Genomic DNA, 13,039 nt, shown 5'->3' with positions numbered 1-13,039 from the left:
GTCAGCATTCCTCTGGTGTTGAGATTGATGAGTTTCATAACATTTAACAGGAGGTGATTGGGACCGCCAGTTCCCAGGACCTTCTTCCACTTCGCTCTACTGTTCCACATTTCTTCAGCACCTTATATTCCTTAGACGAATTTCCTTTTTCTTTCTTTCTGGCTGTACCCACAGCATGCCAAAATTTCCAGGTGAGGGATCAACCCAGCACCATGGGCACCAACAATGTTGGGATCCTTAATCATCTGACCCACAAGAGAACTCTTCCTTTTTTCTTTCTTATTCCTGTCTCCCCAAGCCATTCTCTCAGTAATGAGCAATCTCCTGAACCTGAGAGCCAAGACCCACCGTTCATTCAAGTCTTCCTTTTTCCGGCAAAGCGCTTTAAAAAAGGTGAGCTAGCAATCAGTTTATCTCCAGACCAAAAACAAAGCAAACACTTTCTCGCAGACGTACAGTGTTTCACTTAAACTACGACAGCAAGCAGATTACGAATTCTTTGTCCTCTAAAGAAAAGAAAGCGCATCCAAAGGCACGGGGAAATCCTCAGCAGCGCCCGCAGGTGCTCAGGCACGCGGGTGACGGGAATTTGGACCTGCGACCCGGGCGCAGAGGGGCGGTGCGGGCGCGCATTGGTCGCCGAGGAACTGGAACTTCGGCGCGTGCGCAGTGCTCCGCGCGTGCGCAGTGCTCCGCCCGCGCCTCCCATCCCGCCGCCTGTCGCCCGTCTGCGGCCTCAGGAGTGGTCAAGTGGCAGCCGGCAAGCCGGCGAGCGGACAGCCGGGCGGGCCAACGTTGGGCCTTGCCTGCTCTCTCTGGGGAGGAAGGAGGGGGCCACGTTCCCGGTCTCCGGTGTCCCCCGGCCCCGCGGCCTGCCCCGCCGGCGAGGGAGAAGCTGAGGAGCCGCCGCCGTTCCGCCCGGCGTCGCCGCCGCCATGGCTGCCATGATGGATCGGAAGTGAGCCTGAGGGCTACGGTGCCGGCGCGGGCGCTGAAGCCCTGGTCCCTGGTCGCCCCCGCCGGGGAAGCGCGACGCCGCGGATCGCGGACCCTGGACCGTCGCGACCCCAGCCCATTTGCTTGGCCTACTTCCTCCAAGAGTGAGCGGCGGGGAGTGGCTCCCGGCCTCCGGCCCCGGCGGCTAGGAAGATGGCGGACCCGGCCGAATGCAACATCAAAGTGATGTGTCGCTTCAGACCTCTGAACGAGTCCGAGGTGAACCGCGGCGATAAGTACATCGCCAAGTTTCAGGGAGAAGACACGGTCATGATCGCGGTGAGTGCCCCGCCCCCACCCCGGTTCCCCTCCTTGGGGCCCGGCTGCGCCTGGAGTCCTGGGAAGTAGGGAGTGAGAGCCGAGAGGGAGCAGTCGGGTCCCCCAGCCTTCCCGGTGGGTTCCGCCGGCCCCGATGGGCCAGGGAGGGACGCGGCGCCTCCTCGGGTGCTCCTGGGTCTCCCCACCCCGGTCAGCCGCGCCGGGAATGGGAGGCGCCCACTCACGGTCCGGGGCACTCCCGCACCTGGGGCGCTGGCGGAACCGTCCGGGGAGCAAATTTAGTGCCGGCGTTTCTGCGCGTGCAGTTACTGATGCAGATGCTTGCCTTTGGTGTTTTCGGACTTCCCTCCAGATTTACCATTCATAAAATTTGGAAGATCAGAGTTCGGCCAGGAACATTGAGCTAGCAGACCAGACTAGCTGTACCTTAAATAGTAATGATACTTAGAGAAACGTTTAACCGTGCTTTTTCCCGGGCGGGAGGAGGAAAACTACCAAACAACTGCAGTTAGTTATACTTGTATCTTAAAAGTTCACCCAACCCGCCTTTTGAGTTTCCCGTTACAAATGGCGAATCGAGGGCTGTAAAAAGAAATAGCTTTCTTTTGAAATTGGAGCGGTCGATTTTGTTTAATCTTCCAGCGGATCTAGCCAGTTCACGTTCAGAAGAGAACCATAGTCTCACTTTCACTGCTTTTTATGGAGTTACAGTCTAGGAAAGAGTATTAACTTTTTATGTGTTTGTCAAAGTGTTATAAAAGCAAACTTTTTTTAAAAAGGTAAAATTTGACCAGTACGCTAGATTTCTTGTTGGTGTTGGATTTCTACTTCTACAGTTAGGATCTACCTTGAAGGAAATTGAATTTGATAATTCCAAGCATGGTGAGATATTGGCTAGAGTTGGCTGGTCATTGTCAACTTCTGGGAGACTGGAAAGGTTTTTTGTTTTGTTTTGAGGTCTGATCTCTGGTATTGAAAGGTCTCTGAAAATAGCATTCCCAGTTCAAAGAGATTAAAATGGATAGTGAGGTACTGAACTAAAAATTAAATTCATTTTTCTTGGTAATGCCATTTGGCAGAACTTGTTTGTACACACCAAATTTTAATGTTAACTTTTTCTTTAATGGCATTCGGTGTTCAACGTATGTTTGGATAGTTTGATTTGGAAATGAAACAAAAGGATCACAGGAGGTGGAACGTTGAAGATTAAAAGCATTGATGTGTAAGATGGAACTAAGGATCTTTAAGAGTTTTATGAGAAAGTTTCCAGAGTTCAGCTCTAGAAAATACATGTCATAGACCCACGTTGCTTAGGAGGATTTTGGCAAACAAGTCATTAGGTTTCTTACCATTACCAGCTACTGTGGTGTGAGGACTGTCATTCTGGTTCTTTGTTAACAAGTCCACAGAAAAACTCTTGCTATAAATGACATCGTGATTAAGCCAAGAAGTTTGCACAGAAATAGCCATCCTTTTCCTTTAGAATGATATATTTTATATGGGGTCAGAGAAAGTTTGCAAGGCCTGGGTTGTTCATTGGCAAACGTGAGGCTACTAGTTTCTCATGGAGTTTTTGTGATAACTCAGCCTCAACAGTGGTTCACATGTCAAAACTATTTTCCTTTCAGAGTTACAGTTTTAAACTCTTATTTCTTTAGATTTTTTTGAGTGTATTTACATAAATCTATGATCAAGATTTATTTCTTGAAATGATAAATTTGGGATGGTTTATGGTTTAAAAGATGACCTTCTGATCCAGGCCAAATATGACATAAAATGAGGAAAGAGTTAAAAGAAAATAAATAATTACCACAAGAAGCACACATTTATTCTAGGCTGTTTCCTGTGGATAAAGTAATTATAAGTTCTTTACATAAGTTTCCTTAGTAAGGTAAATAAATTTGTGATAATACTAAAAATCATGGATGATTGAGTTGTGAATCAGTAATGAACAGTTAGTTGGCCTGTAGATAAAGTGGTAAGCATTTCAGTCTATTTTTGTTTTGTTTTTAAAGTATAAGCAAAAATATGTTATAACTGAATGTGATAGCTTTAAAGCATGTTTACTATTTTCAGAAACTAATCTTTTGCATATATAGTTAAGTCATTACTTACTCTGGAGTCTTTTTTTTTTTCTTTTTTTTTTAAGTGCATTGTTTTACTTATTTATTTATTTTTGACTGGGACTTTATAAGGACAGCTAGAAGTGGAATTAGAAAATCTCTAGGTAGGAGTTCCTGTCATGGCGCAGTGGTTAGCGAATCTGACTAGGAACCATGAGGTTGTGGGTTCGGTCCCTGCCCTTGCTCAGTGGGTTAAGGATCTGGTGTTGCCGTGAGCTGTGGTGTAGGTTGCAGACACGGCTCGGATCCCGCATTGCTGTGGCTCTGGCGTAGGCCGGTGGCTACAGCTCCGATTGGACCCCTAGCCTGAGAACCTCCATATGCCGCCCGATTGGACCCCTAGCCTGAGAACCTCCATATGCCGCCGGAGCGGCCCAAAGAAATAGCAAAAAGACAAAAAAAAAAAAAAGAAAGAAAATCTCTAGGTAAAGTCATCTCTTGATTTGTTTTGTTCATTTTACTGGGTCCTCATCCTGATTCAAAGTAAATAGCCTAAGAAGGAATTGCTGCAATGCAGTGTTTAAATTATATTAAATGATTTTAAAACATTTTTAAGGATTATAATTTTCATCTAAGTATAGTTTACAACATTTTGTCCAAACTTTTTTCCTGTTACTCATAAAACCAGTGATTTTATTATGTGACCCCTTAGTGTACAAACTTTGTGATCTTACAGTGTTTCTCTGTGTTTTGCTGCCTTTATAAAGATTTTTTTTTGTAATTAAGTGCTCAGTGAATTTCATATTTAATGAAATAAATGCATTCTTTTTTGAAGATCTTTGAATGATCAAATAGAATCTATTTGCTTTAGGTAAGTAAACGTGTTATCCACAAAAAAGGGAGGACAAAGGCAGTACTTTATGTAGTTCAAAGGAGACTAATGAAATCAATAGAAAAAAAACAAATCAATTAGAAATTACTTTTATATCCACTTATGCTGCATAAAAATGGATCGTGGATATTTGCATGGTTAAGTAGCTTTACTAATCATTGCTTATAAGGTATGCTCTGGAGGCTGCCAGAATGAAAAACAAGCTATTGTAGTTCACTGAAATTAGACCCAATTCCTTACCTCCAGCACAACACAATTTCCCCTTTCAAATTTATTTATGATTTGGTGTGTTTGATCTTGATTACCTTAAATATGAAAAATCAAAAGAGAAGGAGCCATCATAACAGTTGTAGAATGTTAGCTCACAATCAGTATCTAAGGAAAACCTAATATGATGTAATCCCATGTGATCTGAAAATCACTATTCAGAATTCCAGAGAAAGACATATTCTTGCCAGAAGGGTGTCCTTTGTAACCAAATTTGGTGTTCAGCCTGGTCTGTGCACATTCAAATGGGAACCACTTCACTTAAGAAATCTAAGGTAAATAAACTTATTCCTCTTTGGTTTTGTCTCTTGAAGCCTAAGTCAGATATGAATGCATCTTGTGACTTGGAGTATCTTTTAAGGTGCATGCATATGAAGGCTGCCTAATGTATATTTCAAGACCAAGAACCAGGGTTTTAGGATAACAGATGGTTAAGGGATGTGTCTCAATTGTAGACCATTAGAAGTGTTTTTTTTGTTTCACAAGTCTTGCTTTTCATCCCAGGAAACCAGGGCCAATTAGTTACCTGTAGTTAGACCTCTAATCAAAACATTTGCTTTATTTAAGAAAATTATAATTCCGTTTTGGAATTAAAATAAGACTATTTTGTCAACGTAATACTAAGCAATTAATTTTTTATTTAACAATAATAGAACTTTTTTTAAAAAATCAATCAATCCCAGCTTATTTTTTGCCTGCTCATATTAAGGTGGTTATGGTAGTTTGCATATTTTCTGTGAGGTGATGCTTGAGTAAACAGCTTCATAAAATACTTTTTTTTTTTTTTTTTAATTAAAGTGCTTTAAAGGCAGGCTTTACTGTTACCCATTATTTCTGGCATATCTCTTTCTAACGTCTTTCTTTTGGGAGGTGAGGGGCACACCCCAGGCTTGTGAAAGTTCCTGAGCCAGGGATTAAATCAGGAACACAGCTGTAACCAGAGCTACAACACCAGATCTTTAAGCCACTGAGCCACCAGGGAACTCCAGCATATCTATCTCTAAATGGTTTATCAACACTTTTTTTATTGATGTGAAAATGAAAATAGGACTTAAGTAATAATCTTTTTTTTTTTTTTTTCTTTTTAGGGCGGTGCTCACAGCATGTGGAAGTTCCCAGGTTAGGGGGTGAATCTGAGCTGTAGCTGCTGACCTACACCACAGCCACAGCAATGCTCGATCCTTAACCCACTGAGCAAGGCCAGGGATCAAACCCAAGTCCTCATGGATACTAGTGTTCATGGATACTTGTCAGGTTCATTACTGCTAAGCCATGACAGGAACTCATGTTCTATTTTTTAATTGTTTTATTTATTTTCATTTATTTATTTATTTATTTATTGTCTTTTTGCCTTTTTCTAGGGCCGCACCTGCGGCATATGGAGGTTCCCAGGCTAGGGGTCGAATTGGAGCTGTAGCCGCCAGCCTATGCCAGAACCACAGCAACTCGAGACCTGAGCCGCGTCTGCGACCTACACCATAGCTCATGGCAACGCCAGATGCTTAACCCACTGAGCAAGGGCAGGGATCGAACCTGCAACCTCATGGTTCCTAGTCAGATTCGTTAACCACTGTGCCACGGATGGGAACTCCTATTTTTAATATTTTTTTTAATTGAGGTATAGTTGATTTACAATGCTATGCAGCACAGTGACCCAATCGCACATATACATACATTCTGTATGTTATCTGCCATCATGGTCTGTCCCAACAGATTGAATATAGTTCCCTGAGTGTTTATCCTTTTATTCTTTAAATGCTTATTTTAATAAAATATTTGACATTTTGGAAGGACACAGTTGTCATCCTGTTCCCTATTTTCTGTAGATTAACTTGTTTCTCGCAAGCAAAATTAGAATTAATCATGAGTTCTTTAATGCTAGAGGTTGTTTCCATTTCAGTTCACTTAACATGATCACTTATATTAGATTCTAGTACATATCTGCTTAGCTTAGTATTCAGTAGCCTACCCAGCCTTATCCTTTATTCCTTGAATCCTACAGTCCGTGCTAATTAAATATCATTTCTTAAATTATCATTTACAACATCTGATGCATTATAGGTACTGAATGTTTGCTGGATAAGTGAAGAGGAAGATTTTCTTTTTGCATAGAAAAAATATTAGCGTGGTTTATCTTTGTCATTTTGATTGTATTTGTGTTTGTTTTCAGAATTGTTTATCATGAATAATCTTGTACAATCAGTAAAATGGTGATTGTCTTTTATTAGCCACACCTATGGATTTGAATACTAATGTCTCAGAATCTTAGCAAAAGGATGCTTTTGTGTATGTCATAGGCAAAGAATAACCAAACATTGAGATGCCTACGTTTTATTTTGTTTTGGGGTGTTTTTTGTTTTTTGTTGTTGTCTTTTTAGGGCAGTACCCTCGGAATATGGAAGTTCCCAGGCTATGGGTTGAATTGGAGCTGCAGCTGCCAGCCTATGTCACAGCCACAGTAACACCAGATCTGAATCACATTTGTGACCTACAGAGCTTGTGGCAATGCTGGATCCTTAACCCACCGAGGGAGGCCAGGGATCGAACCCGCATCCTCATGGATGCTAGTTGGGTTCATAACTCACTGAACCACAATGTGAACTCCTCAGATGCCTACTTCTAATTGATGCCAAAGTGAGGTCGTCTCAGTATATCCTTCAGGAATGCCTTTAGCTGCAGAGGGGAAACAAACAACTAATAGTGGTTTAAATAAATAAGAGGTTATTTTTCTCAAGTGGAAAGTCTGGAGGTAGGCCTTTAGTTTTACTTGCTGACTGTTACCTTCTGTCATCCTTAGTTATTGACTCTTCATCACCATATTCTAATGTCTGGAACTGATGGATACTCCAGTTCCAGACATTCATTCTGGAAAGGAGAAAGGGTAGCTTTGGCTGAGATGGGGGTTTTTTTGTTGTTATTTTTAGGGTTGTTTTTGTTTTGTTTTTGGTCTTTCTAGGGCCACACCCGCAACATATAGATAGAAGTTCCCAGGCTAGGGATCGAATCAGCACTGTCCTACACCACAACCACAGCCACAGCTACGCGGGATCTGAACTACATCTGCTTGTTTTTTTAAAGTGGTCCTTTTTATCAGAAAAAATCAAGCCCTTCTCTGTTCTTCTGTCTGTCTGTCTGTCTGTCTGTCTATTGGTCTTTTTAGGGCTGCAACTGCAGCATATGGAGGTTCCCAGGCTAAGGGTTGAATTGGAGCTGTAGCCACTGGCCTACACCACAGCCACCAGATCCGAACCACATCTGCAATCAACACCACAGCTCACGGCGACGCTGGATCCGTAACCCACTGAGCAAGACCAGGGATCGAACCTGCATCCTCATGGATGCTAGTCAGATTCGTTTCCAATGAGCCACGACAAGAACTCTAAACAAACCCTTCTCTGAAACCTCCCAGCAGACCATCACTTCATAATATCTAGAAGTGGGTCATATGGCCACTAGCTGCAAGGAGACTCGGTTGGATAGGCATTTAAGGGGTGTTTGCTTCATTCTTAACTGTTATTACAAGCTTTGAGTAGGGGAGTTGTGGAGTATAGTTTCTTAAAAAATATGGTCTTGGAGCTCCTGTTGTGGTACAGTGGAAACGAATCCGACTAGGAACCGTGAGGTTACCAGTTTGATCTCTGGCCTCGCTTAGTGGGTTAAGGGTCTGGCATTGCTATAAGCTTTGGCTCAGATCCTGCATTGCTGTGGCTGTGGTGTAGGCCGGCAGCTGTTGCTCTGATTCTACCCCTAGCCTGGGAACCTCCATATGCCTCAGGTGCGGCTCTAAAAAGTGAAAAAAGAAAGAAAGAAAAGTATGTTCTTTTTTAGCTAAGCCCATAGGAAGTATTCTATGATGTTAGGGATTATTTCTGGGGGTTGTGATTGTTTTTTATTTTAGGATCCAGTTTCCTTCCTCCCTTTAGAAGAGAACTAGAGAGCCGGCATATACTTAACTTTCAACACCCCTTGCTTCCTCTCATCTTTTTTTTTTTTTTTTAAAGGGCTGCACCCGAGGTGAATGGAAGTTCCCAGACTAGGGATTGAATCAGAGCTGCAACTGCCAGCCTGCACCACAGCCACAGCAATGACAGATCTGAGCCTAATGATACTAGTCAGATTCCTCTGAGCCACAACGGAACTCCCCCCTCCTATCTTTTAGATGCTCACTTTTTCTGTGCTCAGCCACAACGGAACTCTCCCCCTCTTATCTTTAGATGCTCACTTTTTCTCTTAGATTGCTAGATTGTTCCTACCAGCATTTAAACTCGCTGAGGTCTTGTCATCTTAAAAAATAGCTTTCTTTGGAAGTTCCCATGTGGTGCAGTGGATTAAGGTTCCAACATTGCTAATGTGGGTTTGATCCCTGGCCCAGGTGCTTCCAGATGCCGTAGGTGCGGCTGAAAAAAAATAGCTTCTTTGACTCAAAGCAAGATTTTTGCTCAGTTCCCTCCTATTCTTTTTTTTTTTTTTTTTTTTTTTTTTTTTTGGTCTTTTTAGAGCCACACCCTCAGCATATGGAGGTTCCCAGGCTAGGGTTCCAGTTGAAGCTATAGCTGCCAGCCTATGCCAGGACCACAGCAGCGCCAGATCCAAACAGCTGGTAGCAATACTGGATCCTTAGCCCACTGAGCAAGGCCAGGGATCGAACTTGTGTCCTCATGGATACTAATCAGATTCGTTTCCCGCTGAGCTGAGACAGGAACTCAGGTTCCCTCCTATCCTTTTTTCAACCCTTTCCAGTCTGACCTTTCTCATTAGATACTTTTGTCTTGACCTCATAGCTGAGTTTGACACAGTCACTTCCTCCTTGAAAATTCTTTATTGATTTACATGGACATTATACTCTGATGTTCTTTTTTCTTTTTTTTCTTTTCTGCCGAATTGGTGGCATACGGAAGTTCCCGGGCCAGGGATTGAATCTGAGCCACAGCTACAGCAATGCTGGATCCTTAGCCCACTACACCAGGTTGGGGATTGAACTGGCACTTCCACAGAGACAAGCCAGGTCCTTAATCCACTCTGCCACAGCGGGAACTCCTGATTTTTTCATTTTATGCCTCTGACTTCTCCTCAAGCTACATCAGCAGTTCTCTAAATGTGTCCCCAAGATGGAGTCCCTGTGATCTTTTAAGGTGCCAAGGAAATCAAAACTGTCTTCAAAATAACACTAAGATGTGACTTGCCTTTTTCATTGTGTTGGCATTTGCATTTGATCTTTGCTACTTGCACTTCAAACTTAACAACATTCTTTGGTTTCCTAAATGCTTCAAGCTCCTTTCAACCTTAGAATTTTTAAGCATCCTGTTTCCAATGCCTAGAGTATTTCCCCACACTAACCCTCCCTCATGACTAATATTGAAGAGACTGACAGTGAACTAGGTGCTGCTGAATCTTCCTGCAGGTCTTTAACGTCTCTTCTCCAGAGTGTTTCTCTGGGATCCTTCTGCCTTCCCCAGGCTCAGATTCTCCTCTAAGTGCTCTTATTACATTCCATTTCGTGAATTGAAATTTTGGTCACTTAATTATTTGATGTCTGCCCCACTGTTACTTATGGCGCACTGAAGCAGAGAGTGAATTTGTTTTGGTCATTGTTCTAGCATGGTGGCCAGAATAATTGGCATTCCATAAGTACTTTGTAAAATGGACGAGTGGTTGAAATACTGTTGCAGTACACTGAAAGGCTGAATGGAATAGTGGAAGGAGTCCTGCACTGAAAGATTGGAGTGTGAATTTTAATTTTGTGTTTACAACTTTTGGACCTTTAAGGATTCTAGTTCCTTATCTGCAAAATGATGTGAGTGCCTCCCACAGCAGTGTTTATTACTGTGTTAGGCCTTGGAAATACAACGAAGATGAAAACAGACATACTTATTTTGTCGGCTTGTTCTAGTGGATTTGCTCTTGGGCCCAAAGGTCCTTTCTACAGAGATTCTATGCCATAAAGTGATGCATAGTAGGTGTCCTGTTTTGAAGGTTAAATGTATGGTGACGTCTTTAAAAGAGCTTAGAAATGTCTAATCACCTTTCATTTGTGTATTTGAAATCCTTATTTCTGTTTTGCAGTCCAAGCCTTACGCATTTGACCGGGTGTTCCAGTCAAGCACATCTCAAGAGCAAGTGTACAATGACTGTGCAAAGAAGATTGTTAAAGGTAAATATATTTGATCTGCTAAGTTGTCCCAACAGTAAAATTTTATTAGTAATCTTTCCCAGTTACACAACATTCTCTTTTTCACTTTGTCTCTTTCTTTTTAGTTAACCACAGTTGTTTAAACTAAAAGATCAAATAAAATTAATAAACCTATTGCTCAAATTCCGTGAACTTATATACAATACCTAGTGAAGGGTGTTAGGAGAATTGTAGTGTTATATACTTGTTCTTGGAAGATGCATTTCTATTAGATATTCCCAGGAAACTTTGCTAAGGTAACAATTCTAGAAATATAGGAGCATGAGAACAAAGAGAAAGTGCCTAGATGGGTGTCTGTAAAATACTGGGAAATAGTAGTCTGTCATTCTCCATTCCATTGTTATTCCTTCCCTAGGGTCTTGTCTTGTTCAAGTGAGGAATTGTTCAAGTGGAGCATTTTAACAGGGGTTGCTCAGAATGAAAAGTGTGTACATTCCAGTTTAATACTGTTAACTTATACTAAGATATTTTTCAAGTTTATATTTTCTAAAACTACAGAACCCTAGAGCTGAGAGAGTGTTAAGTGATTATTTGGACCTACTTTCCGTTCCTGCAGAAACACCTTACATCAGAGTGATCTTATGATTAATAGCCGTTACTTTGTGATATAATTTAAACCACTTTTTGACAGCTCTGATTGTTAAAAAATACTTCTTAGATTGAGGCAAAATCTGTCTTCTTATAGTGTTCACCAGGGATTAATAGCCATTACTTTGAAGAAGAGTTGGGATTCACTTTAAAAGTGTATAGATTAGGATTAAAGTAGGATCATAGACATTTCATCCAGTAACAGGAAAAAAGGTATGTAGTGTTTATGGGTAGAAGTTAGGTCCATACGTATGATGGAAGAAGAATGTACATGTTCCTTTACTAATTCATTCCATTTTGTCTGTGATATAGAAAGCAAATTCACAGAGTGAGGATAGGGGAGGAGCTTCTAGGAAAGGGAGTAAGTCATCTAACAGTATAGAAGTGAATGGACTAAGGACACATGGCATCATAAGGGCCCACTTGAGGCCAGTTGCCAGAGAGCTGAATTTACTCAGGTAGAACTTTGCCAGGCAAGTATAAAATGGGGAGCAGAGCAAAAGATGTAGTCAAGAGAGCAGTGCTAATGATGAAGCATGGCATCTAAGCTGACTGAGAGGGAGAAGGACATGGGTTGCTGGTGGGAGCAGAGTTTTTAAGGGACAGTGAAAAAAGGTGGTAAGATTAGTCTCAGTGGAGTTAAAGGTTTATTGGAATCATGTGCTAGAAGGAGTTGAAGAAGTGGATACTTGTTAGGGAGGCAGTGTGGTTAGTAATGAAAAAGTCTAGAGTGTGACCATGGACTTGGTATCTGAAGAAGCAAAGGACAAGATTGTGGAAAAAGACAGGCCAAGGATCTGAGAGGCCACAGTATCATCAAGTACATGGGTATCTAGTAGTGGGACCTGGAACCACCAAGAATTACAGCAGGAATGGAATCGTTAAGACGCAGTGGCCTGTAGAGAGAATTAACTTCTGATTCTGTAAATGATTGCAAGGAATGAACAGGCAGTGTGATCTTTTGTTATAAACATCAAATGGTTTTTCAAACGGATCTGTCCATCATGGAACATAATTATTCTGTAGACTTTGATTTTGACATTCTTTTGTCATCACTACAAAATAAAATTACTTTAGCTTTTTAAAAAATACAGTTATTGATTTGTGAATTCATGGGCAATTTAAATGTATAAGTCTTTTTCACATCTGTTGCAGCCAACATTAAACCCCAATGCACACTTGAATATTGGAGGTTTTTTTATCTGCTTATCTGTATGCATAATACAGAGTCTCTTTTGTTCATTTTACCTCATAATCCTATTTTGAGGTTTTTGGGGGCTTTTTTCTTTCTTTTTTTTTAGGGCCACACCTGTGGCATATGGAGGTTCCAAGGCTAGGGGTCAAACTGGAGTTACAGCTGCTGGCCTACAGCACAGCAGCAGCAGCATCATATCTGCGACCTACACCACAGCTCAAAGCAATGCCGGATCCTTAACCCACTGACTGAGGCCAGGGAACAAACCTGCAACCTCATGATTCCTAGCTGGATTCGTTTTTGCAGCACCACAATGGGAACTCCTTGAGTTTTGTTTTTATAGCTTTCTTTTACTAGGGATCTAACCAGGCTCTCAACATATTTGCATAAGTCTGTTATGATTTCAAGGATTTTGAACTTTTTTTTTTTTTAAGGTCCTTAAGGAAACTGTAGTTTGAAAAATATTATTCTGAATCATTTACCAAATGCTTAATGGGTTGTGGTCCTTAGCCTGATCTTCAAAAAACTGAATAAAGTTGTTGGCAATGATTAATCACACTGGGTATTCC

The 13,039-nt window shown here is 41.6% G+C and overlaps 1 protein-coding gene across 2 annotated transcripts in view; it reads left to right on the top strand.

Annotated features, from left to right (window-relative positions):
- KIF5B (kinesin family member 5B) overlaps positions 677-13,039 on the top strand; it is a 56,447-nt gene continuing 44,084 nt past the window's right edge. For both annotated transcript variants that reach the window (XR_002336340.1, XM_021064805.1), the window contains exons 1-2: positions 677-1,275; positions 10,561-10,648. Coding sequence is in view for 1 of the 2 variants with exons in the window: in XM_021064805.1 (XP_020920464.1) it covers positions 1,150-1,275; positions 10,561-10,648 (214 nt within the window). In the remaining variant the exon portion in view is untranslated. The remainder of the gene's footprint in view (positions 1,276-10,560; positions 10,649-13,039) is intronic.

The sequence above is a fragment of the Sus scrofa genome, chromosome 10 (genome assembly GCF_000003025.6).
Source record: "Sus scrofa isolate TJ Tabasco breed Duroc chromosome 10, Sscrofa11.1, whole genome shotgun sequence".
Classification (NCBI taxonomy): Eukaryota; Metazoa; Chordata; class Mammalia; order Artiodactyla; family Suidae; genus Sus; species Sus scrofa.
The sequence above is the reverse complement of the archived record's forward strand: the minus strand, read 5'-3'. Positions and strand labels throughout refer to the sequence as shown.